The following is a 24,362-nucleotide window of genomic DNA, read 5'->3' on the forward strand; positions in this document are numbered from 1 at the left end:
TATTCTTAGTATACTAACTTGATAAATACCCTTTGCTAAAAGCTAATTTTCTGACTAATTAATTATGTGGGAAGAACACTGGATGGGGGCTCCTTGGTGACAATACTGGAAACCTTTCAACTCAAGTGTGTACCCAGAAAAGTTTAACACAAAAAAAAATTAAGAACCTCTGATCTAGAAGGATCAGGTACTGGCTAAGTCTGTTGGCAAGTACTAGAGAGGTAGGAAACTCCTGTGATTTCAAGAGTGTATGGCCTTCTATCCCCCAGCTCTGCCTCTCTTTGCATGGCTATACTGCCAGAGACTCCCCTCTACAGGCAAATGTTGAATTTGCTTAATTTCACCAAACCCTGATCATGTGACCTTGGGGTCAGTTCCCTAGAGAAATAGACAGGAAAACTTAGTACTAAATATAGTGTTTTACTATTTTTTTTTTAAACAAAGAATACCAAGGAATAAACAATCTATGTGCTTGCAGCTTTTCCTAGATGCAGGCTTTCTCCAGATGTTACATAGACCACTCTGAGCCCAGGAGTTCTAAGAAAGACATATTTCAATTGTTTTAGCCAGGCTACTCTTTTGAGATGGCAAAGGAATACTGGAAGTTCTTAACCAATCCCATCAATTGAACTGATGTCCACCTCAAACCTCAGTAGAGACGCTAGGTAAAGTACTTAGGAACTTTAGATTTGGGTATTGGCTCTTCCTTTCTGCCTGAGTTATAGACTCATAAAAAGACAAAAGCTCCTGTGCTTGGTGCTTTTCCTTTTGATGTTTAAGTGTCTCCTTGCTGAGTAATATATCACATACCCTTGACTCCCCTTGGTTCTCTTTGACTTTTTGGTATTCAGGACTGACAAAAGGCACAGAATTGAGCTGGTCAACAAGGCATATATCTAATTTCTCTGTTACATTTATCTTGGACAGGCATTGGAGCTGGTCAATTTTGGGATCAGTTTTAGTTGGAGAAGAGTTGACCAGTTGCATTTTAGAAATTATGTGATAAAAGCTTATCTTTGCAACACCAATATTCTCTCAATCATACTATACTGCAGCGAACCATGGATTACCTCCAGCTCTGAAGAATCAAAATTTTGGATCACTCAAAGAAAACTATTTTGGGGGGAGGGTAAGTCAAGTTATACCCTGTATCTTATTAAGACTGAGGAGTACAAATGGTATGAACATCCTTGAGAATGGGTATGACTGTAATGAGTGAGAAAGACCATTCTTGTGGCCAGAGAGAGGGAAAAGAGTGAGTGTATAGACGGATTGCTGCATTGATATCTGAAAAATATCAAAAGACCTAGAGGATTTCTTTCATTCTTCCCTTTGTGGAGACTGTTTTGAGCAGATGCTCCTTGGCAGAAGAAGGCTGGTCTCATGACATATCTTTTTAGCCAGAATACTTTTATTCTATAGTGGGGAAAGGATATGAAATAGGCATGTTGGATGGAATTACAGATTCCCTGAAAAAAATTAAAAAAAAAATAAAGGATGGAAAGAACATTATTGGCTATAACCCAATTTCAGGTCACCTAAGTGCTTAGTCATATGGGGAAAGGGATTTCTCTTTTTTTATTCAGGGAACCAAGGGCCTGCTTCCTTTACAGGTGAGCAAGCATCGGCCACTCTTCTTCCAGAGGTTAAGTCGTAAAAAGGAAAGACCTTGAAGCAAGGGGCTTGAAGAGGCAGGAAGGTTATTCACTGAAGGAATTCAAAGGTGTCTCTGGCAGTTTTGACAAACGCTTCATGCAGTTCTTCAAACAGCTGTCTTCATAGCTCTTTTTGGAACGGGGCTCACAGGATGTGGCCTGAGCAAACTGCCCCGCCCCTCCAGTCTCCAAAGGGAGATGCCCAATAGCGTGCAGGTAAACAAAAGAGAGCAACCTCTCCACCTGGCAAGTTTTGAGCTGACCATAAAGACGTTCCTTTCTGCCTTGGGGGAAACATCACACTAAAGGGAGGGGAAAAGCAAAGAGAGTCTTCTTTCTCCTGTCTCTTAGCGTAAAGGTCTTTGCTTGCACAGAAAGTGAGTGGCAGCGTGTGTGAGCTGATGGTGACCCTCACCCACCTGTGGGAAAGGTGAAAGAGGAACGAGGGAGAGGAACTAGAAGGGGAGGAGGCGGGGCCCTTTGGTGAAGGGAGTAATTTGGACTCCGATCCCAAAGAACGCTACCCTCACCTGCCGCCAGGAGTCTCCTAACAGGGAAGGAGTCTCGAGGGGAGGAGAGAGAGAACTGGGGCTGGGGGCGGAGCGGGGGTAGAGCACCTGGTGGGAGGGTGCTGAGGAGCTCTGCTCACAGCTCCTAGGCGGCCCGGTACCGGGAGGAGTAGCCCAAAGCTGGTTTCAGGTAAAAGGGGTTGGCTCGGGAGCCTAGCTAGTGGAGAGAACAAGGCGAGCAGATCCTCGCTCGGAGCCCTAAAGCTGGTCCTGGCTGGGCTGGGCTCAGCTGGGCGGCTGCGTTTCCGCGGCCAGGGCACCCAAGAGGGGGAAGTTTCTTGGCCGGGAAAGATGCAATTGTGTTGAGCTATTCCTGGTATGTCAGGCACTGGCCCTGCAGCCGTGAGCTCAGAGGGCTCCGTTTCCAGGGGATCCGGGAAGGGAATGAAACTCCGCTCGGGGGTGGGGTGGGTGGGGTGGGATAGGGAAAAGAGAGTCCGGGAGGGAGGGGACGGGACTGGACGGGACAGGACTAGACAAGACTAGACAGGACAGGCAAAGGAGGACTGAGCTGAGCTCCGAGGGCTCTTTCACTGGCTCCCCCGAGCATCGCCTTCCCCTGAGCTGCCAAGGCTCAGGCTCCCCGGGGTGGCGGGTTGTGCTTCCACCCGGGACTTGCCCTCCGAAGGGGATCTGGCATCCCACGGCTCAGACAGTCTAAACCACAAGGGCTGGCACGGCCAAATGCCCAGGGAACAACCCCAGGAGGAGGAGGAGGAGGTGGGCGAGCGGAAGCGGCTGCTCCACATGGCCCCGGGCTTGAAAGCAGCTGCGACGGGGCAATAGACGCTGCCGCTGCTCCGCCAAGGCCGTGGAAACTGCGGTGATTCCGGGGGAGGGGACGGGATCGTAGAGGAGGGGAGCTGCTTTTGAAGTTCAAACAGTTCTTGGGGCTGTTTACAGCCCCTCTGTCTCTCTCCTCCCCCTTCCTGCTCCCCCGTAGGGCCCCCCTCCCCCGCCGCCTCCCATCTTTCTCCTCCTCTTTGACTGCCCGGGTCCCTGCGGACCCTGGTTCGTTTTCAGGGCTTTATAGAAAGCAGCTTCTTCAAATTCTTGTGGTTTCGGGGCATTAACAAACTCCAGAGAGCAACAAAGGGAACGGCAGACCGAAGCGTTAAAAGGCAGAGCGGAGTGACAGGCGGCACTGCCTCTTGGTCCCCAATCCCAGCTCTGGAGCAGCCTCGTTAAGTTCTGCTGACACTCCCCCCCCCGCACCCCAATCCCGCCTCTCCTCGCCCACCCACCCATTTCTCTCTTTCTTTTTTTCCCCTCCCCTCTTCCTCTAGTCATGGAAGGGAGAGAGGATGCGGAGTCCAACTGTGATGTAGCATTCGCTGAAGCTCAGAGATGGGTGGAGGTGAGTGCATCCCCCCCCCTTTACCCCCCTCTCCCATTTGGTGGCTTTACAGAGGGCTCAAGGGTGGCGTTTAAAACTAAAACTGCCAAATCAAGACCACATTTTCCTTAACGACTCTTCCCTCTCTTCATCTTTCCTAGATGGTGGGAGACAGTCGAGTAGTTAGTGGGGAGAACTTTTAACTGTTCAAGTCTCTATCCGTTTTAGTCCCCTCTTCCCCTGCAAGTCTCTCCTCCTATTCTTTAAATTATTCTTAAGGTGCAGAGTGAAATAGGTGGTAGTTTGTCCATCACCGTATCAGGTGTCCAGATCCATGTGGACTGTACCAGGATCAGTTGTCTCCCTTGATCCTATCTGGGGCACAATCCAGAGGATGTAATGGTCTGTTGGAATCTCTGCACTAAACCAAAGGGGAGGAAACGGGAAAAGTTCTATTTTCTTTTGTTCATATGTGACTAAGATGCTGTAAACACCAACGGAACCAGGTTTGTTTGTGTATGTGTGTCTGTGTGGAAGGGGGTGGGCATGGGATAGAAGTGGGGAAGGGCCTTTGAAGAAGGGATGAATAAATACCAAGGCAGAAAGCTTGCTGTTGAGATTTAGGAGAGGATCTCTAAGGGAGTTTTAATTCCCGCTAACTAGAAGACCACCACTGAATTCCTGGGCTTCTAGTGCAGTATAGGGGTTCTCTGTTTTCACTTTTACTCTTGCTAGCTGTGCCTTACAGACACCATCTTCTTGTTGTCTTCCATTCCCTTATTTTCTTTTCTAAAGAAATGTGAGCTGCTTGAGATTTTCCTCTCTGTGCCTTTACTTGTACACTTTGGGTTGAGTTTGTCGCTCAGTAGGTTTTCATGATGATTCTTGGCGGCAAGTGGATAAAGAACACTGATAGGGAAACAGTTTTCTCAGTAACTGTACTGGACTATATCATGAAATTATATATATTTATATAATGTGCATATGTATAATATACATATAATTACTAAAATGGCTTATGGGAACATTGTCTTAGATGGTGGTGCTCTTGGGATATGGAACTAATTTTTTTGCCTTGCTACCTTATTGAAAGGTATTTTTCTTCGGAATTTGTTTTTAAAAACTTTACCAAATAAAATGGAGTCTTTAAAAAAAAGTTGTAAGTTTTAGTAGACAAATAAAAAAATGTTAGATTAATTTCTTTTTTCTCACAGGTTTACTTATTAAGCATCCTTTTGGACAGACATTATGATCCCTTAACCTGAAGGTGAACTTTTTTCCTTATTTTTTTCTAAAGCTTCTGGAAAGCTTGAGTAGGGCAAGGCAATAATATAGAGGTTCTTGAAATGAGAATAAAGGACTGCGGTCCCCATTTGCTTAAAAGAAAATGACTTTATTTTGTTTGTCTATGCTTTTAAGTATCTGTACTGCAAAAGTAATTTTCCATGTATCATATTTTTCTGAGATATTGTCCTGGTTATCTTAGAAAAGGAATGAGAGAGAGAGAGAGAGAGAGAGAGAGAGAGAGAGAGAGAGATGGGAGAGAGAGAGTGAGTGAGTGTTTGGGGGGGGGGGTGCTGGAGATCAAAAAGAATGGGGATTTCTGGCTGTTGTTTATATTGGACATTTTACATTTTCTAAAGAGTATTTGTGGTGTTTGTATATGGGACTTTGTGCCTCTCTTTTCTTTAGAATAATTATAAATATGCTTGACTTCCCTCAAGTGTGTGTGTGCGCATTGGCTTCTTTGAACTAAAAGTTTAATGAGTATTGCAACTTTCCTATGAACTTAATAAAAACTACATTTCAAGATCTTCCATGAAATAATCTCAATGAAGAAATGTATATATTTTTATATAATTATGTTAAAGGTGCAATATTTCCTCTCCTCTCTCCTCCAAGTTAAAGATCGTCAATGATCCTGAAATTTCCAATAAAAATATTTAAAATTTTAAGATTATATTTATGGTGAAAATTACTATGCTAGAGTCTAACCAGAAAACTCTTTAATTTCAATTTAATATAACTAGCCAATATAATTAAAAATAAATGACCCTTTTAAAATACCAGAAGCTAAACAAAGAAGTGTTAGTTTGTGTGAATAGTTTTAATTCTATGAATTCTGTGTATTGAAAATACAGGATATATTCACTGTTCAGATTTTGCAACCCTATATTTATAACCTTATTTTTGTGGCTGTCATGTTAAGAAATTTAGGCAAATTTTAATATATTTTATTCTCTCTTTTTAAAAAAGGACAATGGATATGGAAGAATAGCTTGGATTCTTTGCATAGTATCAACTCCTTCCTAGCTAAATTATATTATTATAATTAAAAATCCATAAAGCTAAAACCTTTTTTTGGCTTTCCACATTTTCATGACTTTTTTTGACATAGATGGAAAAAAGAAAGATTGTTTTTGAATTTTGTGTTGTACTTGTTGAAACATTTTGCCCTTTTCTTCACTCTCCCCTTCACCCCCCCCCCCCAATCTCCTGCCACCAGGCAAATTAGCAATACAAAACAGAGACTTTAATTTTGCCACCTTCTATTCTACTTCTTTCTGTGGTTTTGAATATTCAAATATAATTGGTTCTCTCGACCTTGAAGGTGCTAAGAATAAGATTGACTCCTAGCACTAGGACAATTTTTTTCCCTTTCTCATTCTGATCTTATATACTCATGAGCACCATGATAGAACCAATTTTTTTTCTTTCTTTTCTTTCTCTCTTTTTCTTTCTTCTCTTTTTCTTTCTTCTCTCTCTCTCTCTCTCTCTCTCTCTCTCTCTCTCTCTCTCTCTCTCTTTCTTTCTTTCTGGAGGTGGGTGGAGAAAGAGGGAGACAGATATAATCGAGTGTGAGGTTAAATGCTATTAATATCAAGATCTCAGAATGCACAAGTTTGTGGTTCGTTTGATTTTGGTGTCGCCAATCCCAGTAGGTGTTATCTTAAATATTTTTATTAATGCCTTTTGTTTTTATATCACATTTCATACCTTCCCTTTCCCTTACCCAATGAACCATCCTTTGTAACAAAAAATTTTAAAAAGGTGGACGGGGTAGGGGCAGCTAGGTGGCACAGTGGATAGAGCACCGGCCCTGGATTCAGGAGTACCTGAGTTCAAATCCGGCCTGAGACACTTGACACTTACTAGCTGTGTGATCCTGGGCAAGTCACTTAGCCCCAAATGCCTCACTAAAAACAAAACAAAAACAAACAAACAAACAAACAAAAAAAAGGTGGACGGGGTGGTGGTGGAGCAGCAGAAGCACTTCTTCAAAACTACTCAACATATAAACCTCATCTAATGGTATAGGCAATATTCCACACATAGTCCCTTTTCTCTGTAATGAAGGTAGGGAGATTATGCTGTATTTTTCAAAATCTGAAAATGGTTTGTTTGAAATGTAGCTTGGAATATTAAAAACACACTAGAGCTAGTTTGTGACTAAACTTTAATTTCAAACCAAGTACTGGAAGTGGTTAGAAAGAACAGAAATGTCCTTGAGAAGCTGGATTTGGACAAGGTCACGGAGTAAAAGAGGTATTTGAAAATAGTTTGCACTCGAATTCTGGTTTTCTCCTCACCCTTATTCCTTTTATTCTATATACCCTTAAAAAAATCTCTGTTTCTTAGGTTGTGTTTTGTGAGCATTAAAAACTCTTAAGTCTGCAATGAATAAATAAAATGCCATTGGACTTGAAAAACTGAGTTTGCTGTGCCAAATACATGCTATGATTTAAGGGGGGGAAATAGTGATTAATTAGTAAGATATATGCTGTCATGCAGGTGGGGAAGAATATTGGAGGTGGGGGGAAAACAGGAATTGTGGAACTAGCTTATTGCATTAAACAATTTTCTCTATTTACCTCTCTTTTCTGTTCCTTGGGTTTTAATCTTTTCCATCACCATTTATGACCCCTAACTTTGCTGACTCCAATATGACCTCCTTTTGAAAGCACCACCTGTAAGAAAATGGTTCCCTATATTGAGGATCTTTGGCTCTTGTGCTCCTTTTAGAAGATTGTATTAGGTTTTGGCTTGTGACCACTCTGTCTTTTAAGCATTAAGTTTTCTCAGAGTATGAATCATTCAGTCGAAGGGACCATGTGACCCTACATTGTATGAAGTACTAGGGATATAAATACAGAAAATGGGACAATAGATCCTCTGAAGAAACATATTCTAATGGCAAAGAGACAACAGGTACATATAAAAATAGATGTAGCATCAAGTAAATAAATACAAACATGTACAAAATAGTGAAGTGCAAGGCAGTTTAGAAGGATGTATACTAGCAGTTGTGATTAATGAACTATGAAGATGACTTCCTGTATTCCAGGTGGTGTTTAGTTGTGTGAGATCTGTTTATCTGTCTATCTCTTTATGTATATCTGTTATCAGATCTGGCATAGGGCTATGACCACTAAGATCAGGGATTGTTAACCTGGGATCTATGCAATTATTTTTTAACTTAATTTTAATTTTTTAAATTATTTAAAAAATCTTTTTTGGGGGAACATTACCATAGTTTCCCCCATTTTCCTACCTCTACCCTCTCTTAGACAACCATCTCATATAACAAATAGCATTTTTTAAAGACAAGAAAAGAAGAGGAAAAAAAATCAGCATAACTCTTTAATGCATCCAAAAATGTCTGAAAATATGTATAATGTCCAACACTTGAAAAACCTCATACCTTTAAAATATTTTGGTAACTATTTTCAATATCATTTTTGGCATACTATGTTGCATTTAAAGGCAAATACTACATATTTATGCATTTAAACACAAATCCTATGTATTTATGCACATAAAGGCAAATCCTTTGTATTTGTGTATTTAAAGGAATTCTCAAAAAAGGGTCCATATACTTTATCAGATGGCCAAAGAGACCCATAACACAAAAAAGGTTAAAGACTTCTGATCTGTAGTGTTTTTTGTTTTTTTCCGCCCCTTCTCCAAAGCTAAGCTCTTTGCTTGGGGATACATATTCAGAATTGAGGACAGTCTAGGAATCTGCTTTTCTTCTCTTCTCTGTGTTGACTACTAGTGTACTTTCTTCTGTCCTAATCCTGGTCTTTACCTTTTTTCAAATTTTCTGTAGCTCTTGTCACGAGGACCCACCCCTTTTATTTCTCAACCTTGATGTCTGTAGTGTAGAGCATCTGAGCTCTAGACAATAGTGCTGGTTTTTTTTTTTCTGATAAAAGTATTTTATTTTTTCCAGTTACGTGTAAAAATAGTTCTCAACATTTGTTTATACGAGCTTTCCAATTTCAGATTTTTCTTCCCTCCCTCCCCTCCCTCCCCCTCCCCCCCCTCCCCCCTCCCTCCCCCCTCCCCCAGACAGCAGGTAATCTGATATAGGTTTTATACACACACACACACACACACACACACACACACATAATAACATTAAACATCTTTCTGCATTAGTCATGTTATAAGAGAAGAATCAGAGCAATGAGGAAAAACCTCAAAATAGAAAAACAACAGCACCAAAAGCACAAGAGATAGTATGGTTCAATCAGCATCTCTACTCCACAGTTCTTTTTTTTTCTGGATTTGGAGATCCCCTTCCATCATGGGTCCCCTGGAACTCTTCTGTACCATTGCATTGGTGAGAAGAATCTAGTCCATCACAGGAGACCAACACACAATGTTGATGATACTGTGTACAATGTTCTTCTGGTTCTGCTCATCTCACTCATCATCAGTTCATGCAAGTCCTTCCAGGTTTCTCTGAACTCCTCCTGCCCATTGTTTCTTACAGAACAATAGAATTCCATTACATTCATATACCACAACTTGTTCAGCCATTCCCCAATTGATGGGCAACCCCTCAATTTCCAATTCCTTGCTGCCACAAAAAGAGCAGCTATAAATATTTTTGTACATGTAGGTCCTTTTCCCTTTTTTATGATCTCTTTGGGGAAAAGACCCAAAAGTGGTATTCCTGGGTCAAAGGGTATGCACAGCTTTATAGCCCTTTGGGCATAATTCCAGATTGCTCTCCAGAATGGATGGATCAGTTCACAGCTCCACCAACAATGCATTAGTGTTCCAATTTTCCCACAGTTTCTCCAACATTCATTATTTTCATATTAGCCAATCTGATAGGTGTCATGTGGTATCTCAGAGTTGTTTTAATTTGCATCTCTCTAATCAATAGTGATTTAGAGCATTTTTTCATATGGGAATAGATAGCTTTTATTTCTTCATCAGAAAACTGCCTGTTCATATCCTTTGACTATTTCTCAATTTGGGAATGACTTGGATTCATATATATATATTTTTTTACTTTTTTTTTTTTTGTGGGGCAATGGGGCTTAAGTGACTTGCCTAGGGTCACACAGCTAGTAAGTGTCAAGTGTCTGAGGTCGGATTTGAACTCAGGTACTCCTGAATCCAGGGCCAGGTGATTTATCCACTGTGCCACCTAGCTGCCCCCGGATTCATATATTAGTTCCCTAGATATTTTAGAAATGAGGCCTTTATCAGGAATACTGGCCATAAAAATTGTTTCCCAGCTTTCTGCCTCCCTAATAGTGCTGTTTTGAAAAATGCCAATTAAACTTTTTATTTTAGCACTGTAGAAACTTAAAAAAAAATCACTTTGTGTTTTTATGATGCTTTTCTTGCTACAGCTCTGTGAAGTAGGCCCATTCTGGGCTCTGCCACTTGATACCTGTAAGACTTTGGACAAATTACTTCCCTTCCCTGGGCCCCACTTTCTTCATCTTACAAAATGAGGTTGGACTTTAGGTTCATATTTAGTTCTACTAGAGCTGAGTTCTATGTTCCTTGCCATTTCTAACTCTAGGATTTGCACTTTATAGATGAGAAAACTGCAACTCACAAGGGTTAATTGAACATGTTTTTGGCAATCTGGGCCTACACAGGACTTGGATTCAAGTATTGGGATAGAGCTAAATTAGATGAACTCTGAGGTTCTTTTCAATTCTATTATTATGACTTACCATTTGGTAGTGGTTAGATGGTAGATAGTGATATAATATTATGAAAAACAAAACAAAAAAATGTAATCACCAAATGAAATGTTCAGTGCTCAGAGAAACATTCATTACTCAAGAGACCATTTCAGAATGATGAAAAAATGATGAATGTTTCAGGTGACTTTTACAAATTTGTGTTCTTAGGGAAGAGAAACTAATATCTGATGTATGGCGCAATATTGTTTTTCCTTCAGAAGGTGAAAATCTCCTTTTTCATGCTTTCCCTCCCCACCCCTACCCCCAAACAATGAACGACTGAAGCCAGGGTGCTAGATTCAGTGATCTCCCATTGTATCAACTCCTTGGTAATGATATGAAATTTATATAGATTGACAATTAAGAGTCACTCTGGTGAAAGAGCAATGATTTGAAGCTAGCAGATGTGGTTTAGAGTTATAGCATTGCCTTTTACTATGTCCTTGGTAAGTAGCAATTTTTTAACCACTAGTTTATCTATAAAATAAGGATAATAATAGTCCTACTAATCTTACAGGATTAATATCCAACAAGATAATTGATTTAGGAATTTAAAGAACTTTGCAAGTTATGGTTTCCAATTCTTTTCGTCACTTTTATTTTTTGTCACTTTTAGTCACTTTTATTTATGTGCTTGATAGAGAAATTTCTAACCTCTGAAGCCTTGGAAAAAATGAAGTGAAAGCCTCTATTAAAGTGCCTTATAACCTAGGTAGAAATTTGTACTTGATACTTTTAGACAGGCAAAATTTGAACCATCGTTCTATTCTCCAGACTTGATGGTACTCAAAGTGAAAAGTATTGACACTCATGAATTGAGATTCTACAATTTATTTTTTATACTAGTCTTCAAATCTTTAATTCTGCTATAAAAAACCAATTAATCACAAATCAAAATTTTAGTTTACTAAAGTTATTTAAAGTGAGCATTTTTGTTTTATTTTTTAAAATGATAGTTGATCAACTTAAAAATTATCTTATATTGGCATTTGATTACAGTCTCTAAGTGCTATATACTATAGGTTATAAAGACCTTTTGAACACTTAGGATTAAACTGCTGTCTGCAAATATTTTCCTGTGTCACCTGCTAGGTTCCTCCCCCCCCCCCCCCCCCCCCCCCTGCAACTAGCTGGTTGATTTTAATTTCATAGTAGAGAATAACAACTGAACTGGAAGAAATTGATTATGTCTTCCTCAATCCCTCATCACTGGCATGACAGTCACCTTGGGTTCTGTAAGCTAATGGCTAGGTGACCGTAAGTCCTGGCAAGTCCATTTTGAGTATGGGCCCAGTGAATCTATATGGGATTCTACTCGTTGGAAGAAATTGCCCATATCAATGAGCTCGTGGATTCTTTTTTCCCATAAAATAGTTTATTTTATTTTTTATATCATAAACGTATTTTATTATTTTCCAGTTACATGTAAAGATAGTTTTTTTTGGTGAGGCAATTGGGGGTAAATGGCTTGCCCAGGGTCATTAGCTCGAAGTGTCAAGGGTCAGAGGCCAGATTTGAACTCAGGTCCTCCTGACTCCAGGGCTAGTATTCTATCCACTGTACCACCTAGCTGCCCCGAAGATAGTTTTCAACATTTGTTTTTATAAGATTTTGAGTACCAAAATTTTCTCCCTCCCTTCCTTCCCTTTCCCCAAGACAGAAAGCAATTGATATAGGTTATATACACATATACATGTATATTTACACAATAACATTAAATATATTTCTACATTAGTCATGTTGTGAAAGAAGAATCAGAACTAAAGGGAAAAACCTCAAAAAAACTAGAAACAGAGCAGCTAGGTGGTGCAGTGGATAGAGCACTGCCCTGGATTCAGGAGGACCTGAGTTCAAATCTGGCCCCAGATACTTGACACGAGCAGTGTGACCCTGGGCAAGTTACTTAATCCTCATTGCCCTGCAAAAAAAAGTAGAACAATATGGTTCAATGTACATTCAAATTCCACAGTTCTTTGTTTTTGGATGTGAAAGTATTTTCCATCATGAGTCCTTTGGCATCGTCTTGGATCATTGTATTTCTGAGAAGAACTAAATCACAGTTGGTCATCACATTATGTTGATATTACTGTGTACAATGTTCTCCTGGTTCTGCTCACTTCACTCAGCATCAGTTCATGTAAGTCTTTCTAGGTTTTTCTGAAATCTGCCTGCTCATCATTTCTTACAACACAATAGTATTCCATTACATTCATATACCACAACTTGTTCAGCCATTCCCCAATTGATGGGCATCCCCTCAGTTTCCAATTCTTTGCCACTACAAAGAAAGCTGCTAGAAATATTTTTGTACATGTGAGTCCTTTTCCCTTTTTTTATGATCTCTTTGGGAGACAGACCTAGTAGTGGTATTACTGGGTATGCACAATCCCATAGCCCTTTGGGCATAATTGAGCTCATGGACTCTTGAAGGTATAGTAGTAGTAGTTTCAGACCAAGTTGTCAAAGAAGTAATTTAAAAACAAGGGTTTTGAAATCAAGTTTAAATAATTGGAAATGTATTTTTGTTCCATGGACTATAAAGATTACTGAATCTATGTAAATATTTCTAAAGTAAACCCAAGACTATTTGGAGATGAATACTTAATTGAAAGTATGTGCATAGTAATAGTTTCACATTGCATTAAAAACAAATAAAAGTATTTGTATTAGAGCATCTTAAGACTGTTAAATGCATGGCCTAATTTCCCATATGTAATCCTATTTTCTTTCTCCTAGTTAGGTAGAGGTACCCTGCATTGTTTCTCTGCAGTGTTTCTCTTAGTGATACTGACAAAAGATAACAAACTGTCCAATTTTATATAATCCCATGGAGATATTCTTTTGGGGGATATTATTCTATTATTTTAGGGAACATGCATTTTTGTATCCATTTGGTTTTTACTCTAGTCTCTCTTGAGTACAGTACATTCTCATTGAGATCCAGCATTAATGTTCTGGGACTTGATGCAATCAGCACAATGTCATCCTCAAGTAGAAGTATACGAACATTGCCATTCACAGAGAATCCTTATTCTACTTGGACACCGAACAGGCATCCTTTGCGACAGTGTTGAACACTATAAACCAAGCATACAATCTCACTATTTTATGTCTTGCTTGTCCTAATAACCAGAGTTGTTGAACAGTGGCTACTGAGGTATATTTGTCTATATTTAGAAGATATTTTTAATTGAAATGATCCCACATCATAGATGTACAAGTCATATCCAAAATCTGTTCAGTCAACAAATGTGAGAAAAGATGTGAATGTTCTGGTCTGACTCTCACTGTCTAAGGAAGTTATTGGAAACTTCTAAAAAAATCTTATTTTAATTTTAACTCATGGAATAAAACAAGCATTTCCATAACAGTATAATAAAAAAGTTGACTGTACATTAAACTGCAAATCTATTATGTATAACTTGCTATTCCTTTTAAATATATAATAATTATCATGTATTTTTTCTTTTTTCCCTTCCTCACCCCAGCCCTGCCCTAGAAATGGATACCATTAGACACAAATAAGTATGTATATATGTAGAATGATTCTGTACATACTTCTATTTATCAGGTTATATACATATATACATATACATGTATTTATTTATCTATTTCTCTGCATGCAGATAGCATCTTTAATGGCTTAAATTTTTCACCTAAGCACAGAGATGACAGCTGAATGTGGGCTAGTAGACAGAGCACTGGACTTGGAATCAGGAAGGCCTGGATTCAAATCCCTTCTTAGATAGATACTTATTAGGTGTGTGACCCTGGATAAGTCATCTAAACTAGGGCTGCTTAAATTGTTTCTGCTTAAGACCCCTTTTTGCCTGAGAAATTTTTATGAGACCCCAGGTATATAGGTATATAAAATAGGTATTCAAATCAAACATTTACTGCCAATTTTTTTTTTTTTGTGAATCCCACATTCAGTTATGTGACCCCATATGGAGTTGAGAAACACAGTTTAAGAACTTTGATATAAACTCTCTAAGCCTCTCTTTCTTTTTTTATTTTTTTGGGGGGTGAGGCAATTGGGGTTAAGTGACTTGCCCAGGGTCACACAGCTAGTAAGTGTTAAGTGTCTGAGTCTGGATTTGAACTTAGGTACTCCTGACTCCAGGGCCGGTTCTCTATCCACTGCGCCACCTAGCTGCCCCTAAGCCTCTGTTTCTTCATTTGTAACATAGAAATAGCACCATTGCTTACTGAGAAACTCTAATGAGATAATGTATGTAAAATGCTTTGCAAACCCTAAAGTGCTGTGTAGATATAGTTGTTTCACAGGTCTAATTAGTCAACCAACGAATAAAAAAAAATACTCATATCTTAGGTTAGGAAAGGGCTTTCCTGGACTATCAAATGTTTAAGAGAGGAAAGTTATCTAAATCTTGGGGCGGCCTAGTTTATAGGCTAATTTGTGTAATTTGATTTTGTTATATACTAGAGGGTACATATTCAAGTCCTTTCTTTTTTGACTTAAAAAAAAATAAAATGCTTATATAATGACCTGGCCCTAAACTTGTTCAGGTCAAGTTCTAGTTTTCTTGGTTAATGTGTAAATCTGAGTTACCATTAGAAGGCTAATTTTGTGCCACTATTAATGACGAAGGAATTTATTAAAAAGAAATACTCTGCAGTAGAAAAAGCACTGACTTTGGAGTTAGGAGATATTGGCTGCTGATTCTGCTACTTGCTAACTGCTTTTGGGCAAGTTATTCAAACTCTTTGAAGTCCCTATTTCCTCCTCTGTTAAATGCGGGCAGCTCTAAGCACCCTGAACACTTTGCAGGGTTCCTATGAAAGTACTTTGACAAACTTTAAGTGGAATACAGATGTAAGGTCAGGTTTCTATTGAATGCCAACTTTGTGCATAATAATGCGCAAAGTAGGGATGTAGAAGGAATGAAAGATGATTAGAAGCTTACAAATATACATGAGAAAACAAGATGAACACATATAAATGAAGTTTACTTGGAGTAGGCAGATGCTTATGTTGTATGATTTCTGGAGTTAGGGCTTTACTTGAAAATTCTTACCTTGCCTGTTCGCTTAACTTGAGAATTCTTTTCATAGGGGATGGGGAGTGGAACCTAGGAAAGGTATCACCGTTGTTAATATTAGCGTCTAAAAATTGAACTTAGATAATTGAGGGGAAGAATCCATCAAGTAATTGATTTGTTTTTGGAAGAGCAGGAGTACAAAGGTAGAGGGGAAATGATAGATTATGGAGTGGGAGATGATTACTTTTTATCAAGGGGGTTGCAGGAAACATATGTGTCTCCTTAAGAGTTTTTAATAGGGTTAGTCTTGAACATGAATTATGCAATGGCAAGGCAGAATAGGACAAAGTACCAAAGCAAATGAGTAAATAGATGCTCACTGCTGTAGAGTTCAGGTAAGGAGGCCATTAATGAAGGCAATTTGAATAGCAGGAATGGAATTGGTGAGAAAGAACATAGGCAAAGATGGAAGCCAAGGATCTTTGGTGGAAACAAGACTATCCAAGACTGATGTGATTAATAATATTATCATAATAACGGATATTTTGAAAGTGTATCAGAGTTTGCAAAGTATTTTGTGTACACTATTGCATTTGACTGGGCCAGCTAGGTGGCACAGTGGATAGAGCAACTGGGCCTGGAGCCAGGAAGACTCATCTCCCAGTGTTCAAATTTGGCCTCAGACACTTACTGGTTGTATGACCCTGGGGAAATCACTTAACCCTGTTTGCCTCAGTTTCCTCATCTGTAAAATGAGCTGGAGAAGGAAATGTCAAATCACTCCAGTATCTTTGCCAATTAAAGCCCAAATGGGGTCACAAAGAGTCAGACATGTCTGAAAATGATTTAACAACAACAACATTGCGTTTCACTACAGCAATAACTTTGTTCAGTCTGCTAAACATTGTTAATAAGCAAGGGATTGGGGAGCAGCTATGTGGCGCAGTGGATAAAGCACCAGCCCTGAATTCAGGAGGACCTGAGTTCAAATCCAGCCTCAGACACTTGACACTAGCTGTGTGACCCTGGGCAATTCATTTAACCCTCATTGTCCTGCAAAAAAAAAAAAAAGAAAGGGATTGTGTGACTCTGGACTTATAATTGTTAAATAGTAGATATATGTTGCCCTAAGGTATTTGCTTGGGTCATGGAAGATATCCTGTGCAAATTCCAAACAAGAAAAGGTCCTTCCTTTTGATTCTCCAAGTGCTTCCAGTTGTGAATTAGAATATGTTAGTTGCATTGAACCTCCTCATTGAAGCAGACCTTTACTATGAGCACATATATATTATACTGGAAAAATTAAATGGATAAAAATCACATTTCTTTTTAAAAAAATAATAAATATTTTTATTTATACTTTTGAGTTCCAAATTTTATCCCTCTTTCCCTCCCTCCCCTCTCCCTGAGGCAGGCAGTAAGCAATCTGATATGGGTTATACATGTGCAGTTATATAAAACATTACCATATTAGTCATTTTGTACAAGAAAACTTGAATAAAAGAAAAAAAGTAAAAGGGAAAAATAGCACCTTTCATTCAGTCTGTGTTCAATCGATATCAGTTCTTTCTTTGGAGCTGGATTGTATGCTTTATCATTAGTCCTTTGAGATTGTCTTGGATCATTGTATTGCTGAGAATAGTTGTCATTCACAGTTTTTCACCAAACAATATTGCGGTCTCTGTGCACAATGTTCTCTTGGTTCTGCTCACTTCACTATACATCAGTTCATACAAGTCTTTCCAGGCCTTTCTGAAATCATCCTGCTTGTCATTTCTCATAGCACAATAATGTTTCATCACCATCATCTACCACAACTTGTTTAGCCATTCCCCAATTGATGGGCCATTCCTTTGAATTCCAATTCTTAGTCACCACAAAAAGAGCTGCTATAAATGTTTTTGTACAAATAGGTCTTTTTCTCTTTTTGGTGATGTTTTGGGGATATAAACCTAGCAGTGGTATTGCTGGAGTCAAAGTATATTCACAGTTCTAAAGCCCTTTGGGCATAGTTCCAATTGCTTTCCAGAATGGTTGGATCTTTTCACAACCCCATATTATGACATGTAACCATAGCATATATAGGCTGTGGGGCTTAATCTCCCAGTCCAGTTTTCACTAGAAGGTTGGTTTCCAGAGCATGGTTACCCCATCAGAATTCTAGGAGTAACCCTGAGGAACTTGGGGGGGTATCTCTATTATTTTCACTCTCCTGTCTCCTCTAGTGTCTTCCCCCAATAACATTTGAACAGTTACCATCTTCTCCATATCATCTAACTAATTTGATTAGTGCTGCAGTATCCTGTTGATCAGTGCTATCTCCTCATTCATAGCTAATTTACCAATCAACATTTACGAAGACGATATTGAGAAAATATTGTAAAGATAGTAGTATAAACACATGGGCTGGGGCATGCCTTCCCCTCTACATCTTGATCCTTGAGGAGATTGAATTCAAACTTAAGTAGTTGCCATGAAAACATTTCCTCTGAACCAACATATACTTTCTTCTGCCTCTTTGGTCCCTGGGGACAGTGGACTCAAATGTCAAGGAGTAGCTAACTATGAAGCACCTCTCCCTCCAAATTCACTTCTGGGAGTGGCATGACTAATAAATGAGTCTCTCCCTTACATGCAGGATGTGGTATCTTGGCTGCTGGCTTGGTCACCCTGCTTGGCTGGGTCAAGAAGATTACTCCTCAGGGCTTGGCTGGCTTGGCTGGCTTGGCTGGCTTGGCTGTTGTGGCTGTGGCTATGTTCAGTCTTTGATAGTCATTCACCTAGAATCAAGGAAGAATATAGACAGCCTAGGCAGTAGGAGCAAAAGTGCCATATATCCAAGGCCACATGGCAAACCAGTGGGTTTTTATGACATTCCTTCTTCCTCCTTACTTGAAAACTAAGGAGAAAAGAAAGTAATTGAGTTCCTCCATTGCAAGTTTTTGTAGTCACCCTCAATTCTGACTCAGTAGCCAATTAAAAAGTTTTCTGTGACCACACAATAAGCTAACAGAAAACAGACACAGAATAACTGCACGTGCTCTGAAGTAATGGGCAGGAGCCCTATGTTGCACATTTCTAGAAGCAGGCTCGTCAAGCCCACACGTGAGTTGGCATTAGTCAGAACATACCACACATGCTTTAAGGTCCGGGTCTCCAATGGCCAATACCCTTACTATGGGAATCAAATAAGCAGCTCATTGAATTAGTCTATTCATATGTATCTTAGACACAGATGATAAGTTCGGTTCTAGAATTGAGGAGGACATAGGGAAGGATCGGGGAAATTGTGCAGTTGTTTCAGTAATTCCACACCCTTCACTGGAGCAAGAGCTCCTTTCTAACACCAGCAACTTTCAGGTGATTCTCTAAGGTTGTTAATCATAGAACACTAATCTCAGAGGCACTGACGTGACAATCCCAAGATGAAAAGTGTAGCATGTTTAGAGGATCTGTGGGTAAGTGGTGAGGCATTATTGAGGCTACTGTATTAAAGGAGGTGGGCTGATCATATGCTGAGAATGAAAAATAACAGATGGGCAGGTCTACTTCTATTGCTGTATTACTGAAAGAATAAGAAGGACTTAGTCAAATTGGGGAGAATCTTTATGGAGAATGTGTGGGACAACATGGATAAGAATTGCAAATGACAAGGCATGAGGAGTTGTGGTCTGCATTAGTAGAGGGAATAAACGTACTGACAAAATCATTAAAACTTTAATTAGAAAATTAAGTAGGGGCAGCTAGGTGGCGCAGTGGATAAACACCAGCCCTGGATTCAGTAGGACCTGAGTTCAAATCCAGCCTCAGACACTTGACACTTATTAGCTCTGTGACCCTGGGCAAGTCACTTAATCCTCATTGCCCTGCAAAAAAAAAAAAAAAAAAAAAAAAAAAAAAAAAAAAAGGAAAAGGAAGAAAAAGAAAATTACATAAATAAAAATTCTTTAAAACATTTATTAATTTAGTTGATATGATAAAAAATGGAAAGGCTATTGTTGCCTACTTGCTTTTCAAATATAAGCACATGGTCACAATCCGTTTACTTTTTATAAGTAAGCTTTAATATTTGAAAGTAGTTTGGCTTATTGGAAAATGGGGATTGTGACCCAGTCCTTTCATCATTTTTGTTGGGCAGCTGAGATTTCTATTTAAGATTTTGGGAATGAACAAATACTTTAACATGATGAATTCAGTTCCTAAACTGTACTCCTGTCATTTCTTTCCCCTCAGGGATAATTTTGTTCATTTTAGCATGGCTTTGCTATAAATGTGTTTAAAATATGAGCTTAACACTATTTTACTAGAGAGAAACTTTTTGTGATAAAGAAAAGAAACTATTTTATTATATTGTTGAAAGTTACTAAGCTTTACAATATAAATGCCTCTGTTCTTGTACTCACTATTCCCTTTCTTTCAGATATTTTTCTGAAATTTGATGTTTGCCAGATAAGAAGAACTAAAAAACAGCAACACTAGTTTGCTAAATTAGTGGTAAGTGTGCACAGATTGCAAATACTCAGATGATACCTATCAAAACAAATATAAATAAGTTAAATTCTGCACACTGTGAAATGCCAACAGTGTTGCTCCTGTTGTTGGTTTCTATTGTTGTTAGCCAGAGAGATCTCTGCAAACAGGCCTCTCCCATTAGTAGGTTTCCCCACCTGAAGAGTCACAGAATTCACAGTTGGAAGGAACCTCAGAGATTGTCCAACCCTTAACTGAAAAAGTCATTCTCAGGAATGTGCCATCCTTCTTAGTCTGATTTAGCTTGCAAGATACTGGCCTGTTGAATCTGACCTCTTAAAAAAAAGAATCTGACCTCTTCTTCCTCTGAACTGTAAGAAATCCAAATCTACTATGCACCATGGCTTTATTCTAGTATGAATTTTGTGATAGAGTGGGCCATTTGCCCTGCAGGTTCCCATTGTTTTTACTTCAGGATCAGAATCCTTTCAAATATGGCAAATTGGAAGCATAAATGCTAATTAGGTACCCCATATGTGTGAGCAGATTTTTATGAGCAGCAAGGTCTCTAACATTAAGTTTTCATATATTCTGCTACAATTATAAATTACAAACCAGTTGTACTTGTTTATTAATATGCGTAGGTAAAATTTGAGTTTGTTTTTCTGATTTCCTTTAAATCAATATTCCAGTACTTCCTATGTTATTGTGTTGATGTGAGGAACAGTTATCATCTGTTAGTGTTCTTCCTGTCTGTACCCCTTAGATTATTTGTCATCTTGGTTAAGTACTACTATGAAGAAATTTGCCCTTTTGTTTAATCAGCATGGAAGAGAAATTCATAAAAGGTTTTTTTTTTTTTTCAGGGAATACATTTCTAGTGTCTTACTAAAAAAAAATGAACAGTTTGAAGGAGAAAACCTTTTGTCTAGGTGAAGACAGTGAGTGTTTTTTTGGGGATTGTTAGATTTGAATAATACACCATTGCACCAAGATAAAGTCTACATAGCTGAATATTTAAACCAATTTGCAAGCAATGTTAGGCTTGAAAAATGCTTGGAAGCGCCCAGGGTATTACAAAGCTTTAGCTTGCCAAATAGCCAATATTTTTGAAATTTGGCTCTAGCCATGGTAAAAGAATGTCTTTGACCACCACTATGCTTTACTGTAATCCTTTTGTGTAAGGAACTGAATCTAGTTTTCTTAACAGATTCCATATGAGAGTCTGGCTTCTTTTAAAGGAGCCAATCAGAATCATTCAAATTCAGTGGTTGTGCTGAGTTTTAAGGCAATTGTCTAGTTGTTTAGGAAATTGAAATAATAATCAGCGATGGTAAGATGTTTTGCAAGCCTAATATTTTTTGGAGAAGTTACCCTTTGAGTTGGCTATTTTGGTATCAAAGCATTATTCTAGTACTCATCTCAATAACTGAGACTTGGTAAAAAAAGAGTGAAGGTGTGTACCCCAGGTGAGTTGCTCTTACAAAAGCACCTTAATCAACAAATGAGAACTGGCCCAGATAGTTGAGACCCCTGACCTGGCAGGAAGTTGTACTTGGTTTCATTTCTGGAGCCACAGGGAATTTTTCATGAATTTCTCTGGTGGACTTAGGTAGCCTTATGGCTCTTTTAAAATGACACGACTGTCCTTTAGACATGCTTGGGTTGTTGGTGAGTGCTTTCTGTGACTAGGTAGCTAAGTCTTGTTCATATTTTAATAGCTCTTCAGATAGATGAAACTGCTGATTGTTAGCAAGATTTTGACTGGTCTGACTGGTATTGTATCACGGAAGCTTGGGGGTGGGAGTTGGGAAACTTTTACTGCTGCATCATGAAAACTTTGTTTGTTTTTTGGTTTGCTTTTAGTTTCGATTGTGGCATCCCTAGCTGTAGATGTGAGTTTTGGGAAAATAACTATCATCAAGCCAAAGTTTAAAATAATTGCAGGAATCATTTCATTTAGTCATAAGCAAAATATTTGTTTTTAAATATCTGTGATTTCTAGGTTGAATTTCAAAATGCCAAATTTACATTTAACTTTTACACACCATTCATCTTCCCTAATTCTACCTGATTTCTAATTGCGGATGGTGAAAACACAGCTTTAAAAGTAGGTCAGGTGCATCCTGCATGTCTATTTTCCCCCTAGATTTTCAGTTTTTTCCACTGTTTTGAAGCACCAACTGTAAGTACATAAAATAGCAGTGAGAGAGAATGAATAAAAAGAAAAGTCTGTTTTTTTCTTGAACTACTTAGGAGTGTTCCAAGATCAGGTAACAAGTAAAAGACAAGCAAAACTTTTCAAAGGGGAAGGGGAAAAATCAGTGTGGCACATAAAACTTCCTGTAGCCCATTTCACCTTCTGAAATTAGCTGATTGAGAGTAAATTTTTGTACTCATTTCCTAAAGGTCCACTTTTTATTGTGTTTTGTATTTTAGAAGTAAAAACTAGGGTTAGTATTGTGCTTTTAACTTAACATTCTACAAAGAGAGATTTCCTACTGCTTTGCAGCTGTTGACATAGAGAGAAATTTAAGCTATGCAATTAAAGCTACTCAGATGTGATTAAATTTACGCTTGCTGTATATTAAATGCACAGTACAATCTTCGGTAGGTTTCCACTTGGGTTACCTATAAAACATCTCTTTTTAAACATTCCTGTGCCTGTTACAATTCCAGAAATATGGTGCTTTGGAATCACAAGAATAAAACAGTATGTTGCTGTTCTTGTTCAGTTGTGCCTGACTGTGATTTTCTTGCAGAAATGCTGGAGTGGTTTGTCATTTCCTTTTCATTTTACAGATGAAGAAACTGAGGCAAACAGGGTTAAATGACTTGCACAAGTGTTATACAGCTAGTAAGTATCTGAGGCTAGATTTGAACTTGGCAAGATAAGTCTTCCTAACTCCAAACCTGGGCCCTCTATCCGCTGCTCCACCTATCTGTCCCAAACATTTATTAAGCACCTACTATGTGCCTTATTCTATGAATGTACTTACAAATATCTTATTTGATCTTCACAACAACCTTGGGAGGTATGTGCTATGATTATCCCCACTTAACTGTTGTGGAAGCTGGACAGAGAGGTCAAGTGACTTGCCTAAGATGCCATGCCCTTTACTTCATCAGGATCATACTACATAGCTACCAACAAGTGAAAGTGAGAATTAGAGTCAAGTATTGTCAAGTAATGTCTGAAGCTGGATTTGAACTCAGGTCTTCTTGACTCCTATTCCAGTACTCTATCCATTGTGTCACATAGTGGCTTCTTCAGGAGATAAAAGGGCAAGAAAAGAGGAAGGAGAGTTTGAGGAAGGTGGAAACACATTGTGATGTTTTCCAAAGATCTAAGAAAGGTGATCTCACTCATTTGTTAATATGATTTTACTGTTAGGATATGTTCTTGATTCTTTAGATGAAAAATGGGGAAACCTTTGCTACTATTTGTTGCAAAATGTGTTTAAAGTTTAGATGCCCCTGGAAGCTTCTTGCTTTCATCAGTAAGATATTTTTAAAAATTCTACTTTAAATTCTTGTATAAAATGTGGGATGCATTTTTTAAAGGGTTATTTCTTCAAGCTTCAGTTTCCTAATCAGTAAATTAGGGGTTAGACTAAATGATCTCTAAGGTACTGTCCCAGCTCTGGAATTTTGGAATTCTGAGATGATAAATAAAAAGTCTGCTTCCTTGAGGATGATATCTCTACCTTGTACCCTTTAATTATTTTTTTAAAAAGGAAATCACCATTAGGATCTTAAAGTTCTGTATTTTCACATCCATAATACTAAATGATCAGGAGACCAGGTGAAAATCAAGCAAAGAATGATTTGATTCATGGGTTGGAAGTTCCTACCTTGTTCCTATATCTGTAATTACTACTGGGGCATCAGCTGAATACTGTGCTTGGAGATCTGTTTGTAGAAACATTTCAAATTTTTCTTTTTCCAGAGGCCCATGAGGCCCAAGCCTTATTGCCTTTATCACCTTAGCTTGAGTTTACTGCAATGCCCTACAGCATAGTTGATAGAAAATGCTACTGCTTGTGTCTTGAATAATTAATTACAATTATCAAAAAGACTTTAAAGAATGCAAACTACTTTTCACAAACCACCAAATATACTATCTCATTGACCTTATGACAGCTTTGAGAGGTAGGTACTATAAATGTTATTATCCTTATTTCCCCAAATGACTTGCTCAGAGTTACACCATTGTTAAGTGCCCTGGCAGAGTTTGAACTCATGTCTTACAGATTCAAAGTATGTAGCATGTTAAGTTACAATGTCTGCCTGCCTCCTCCTCTGGTGTGCTTGTGTGTGCTTGGTGTGTG

General features: G+C 38.6%; 1 protein-coding gene across 13 annotated transcripts in view; it reads left to right on the top strand.

Annotated features, from left to right (window-relative positions):
- The first annotated feature begins 2,273 nt into the window (after positions 1-2,273).
- Positions 2,274-24,362, top strand: part of LMO7 (LIM domain 7) — a 252,651-nt gene continuing 230,562 nt past the window's right edge. For 5 of the 13 annotated variants that reach the window (XM_043992290.1, XM_043992293.1, XM_043992294.1 and 2 more), the window contains exons 1-2: positions 2,275-2,354; positions 3,511-3,581. In XM_043992290.1, coding sequence (XP_043848225.1) covers positions 3,513-3,581 — 69 coding nt within the window. In that variant the 5' untranslated portion in view covers positions 2,275-2,354; positions 3,511-3,512. Of the gene's footprint in view, positions 2,355-3,510; positions 3,582-24,362 lie in introns of all 13 variants that reach the window. The other 8 variants (XM_043992291.1, XM_043992292.1, XM_043992297.1 and 5 more) reach the window with 5 other exon arrangements.

Source organism: Dromiciops gliroides, chromosome 3 (assembly GCF_019393635.1).
Source record: "Dromiciops gliroides isolate mDroGli1 chromosome 3, mDroGli1.pri, whole genome shotgun sequence".
Classification (NCBI taxonomy): Eukaryota; Metazoa; Chordata; class Mammalia; order Microbiotheria; family Microbiotheriidae; genus Dromiciops; species Dromiciops gliroides.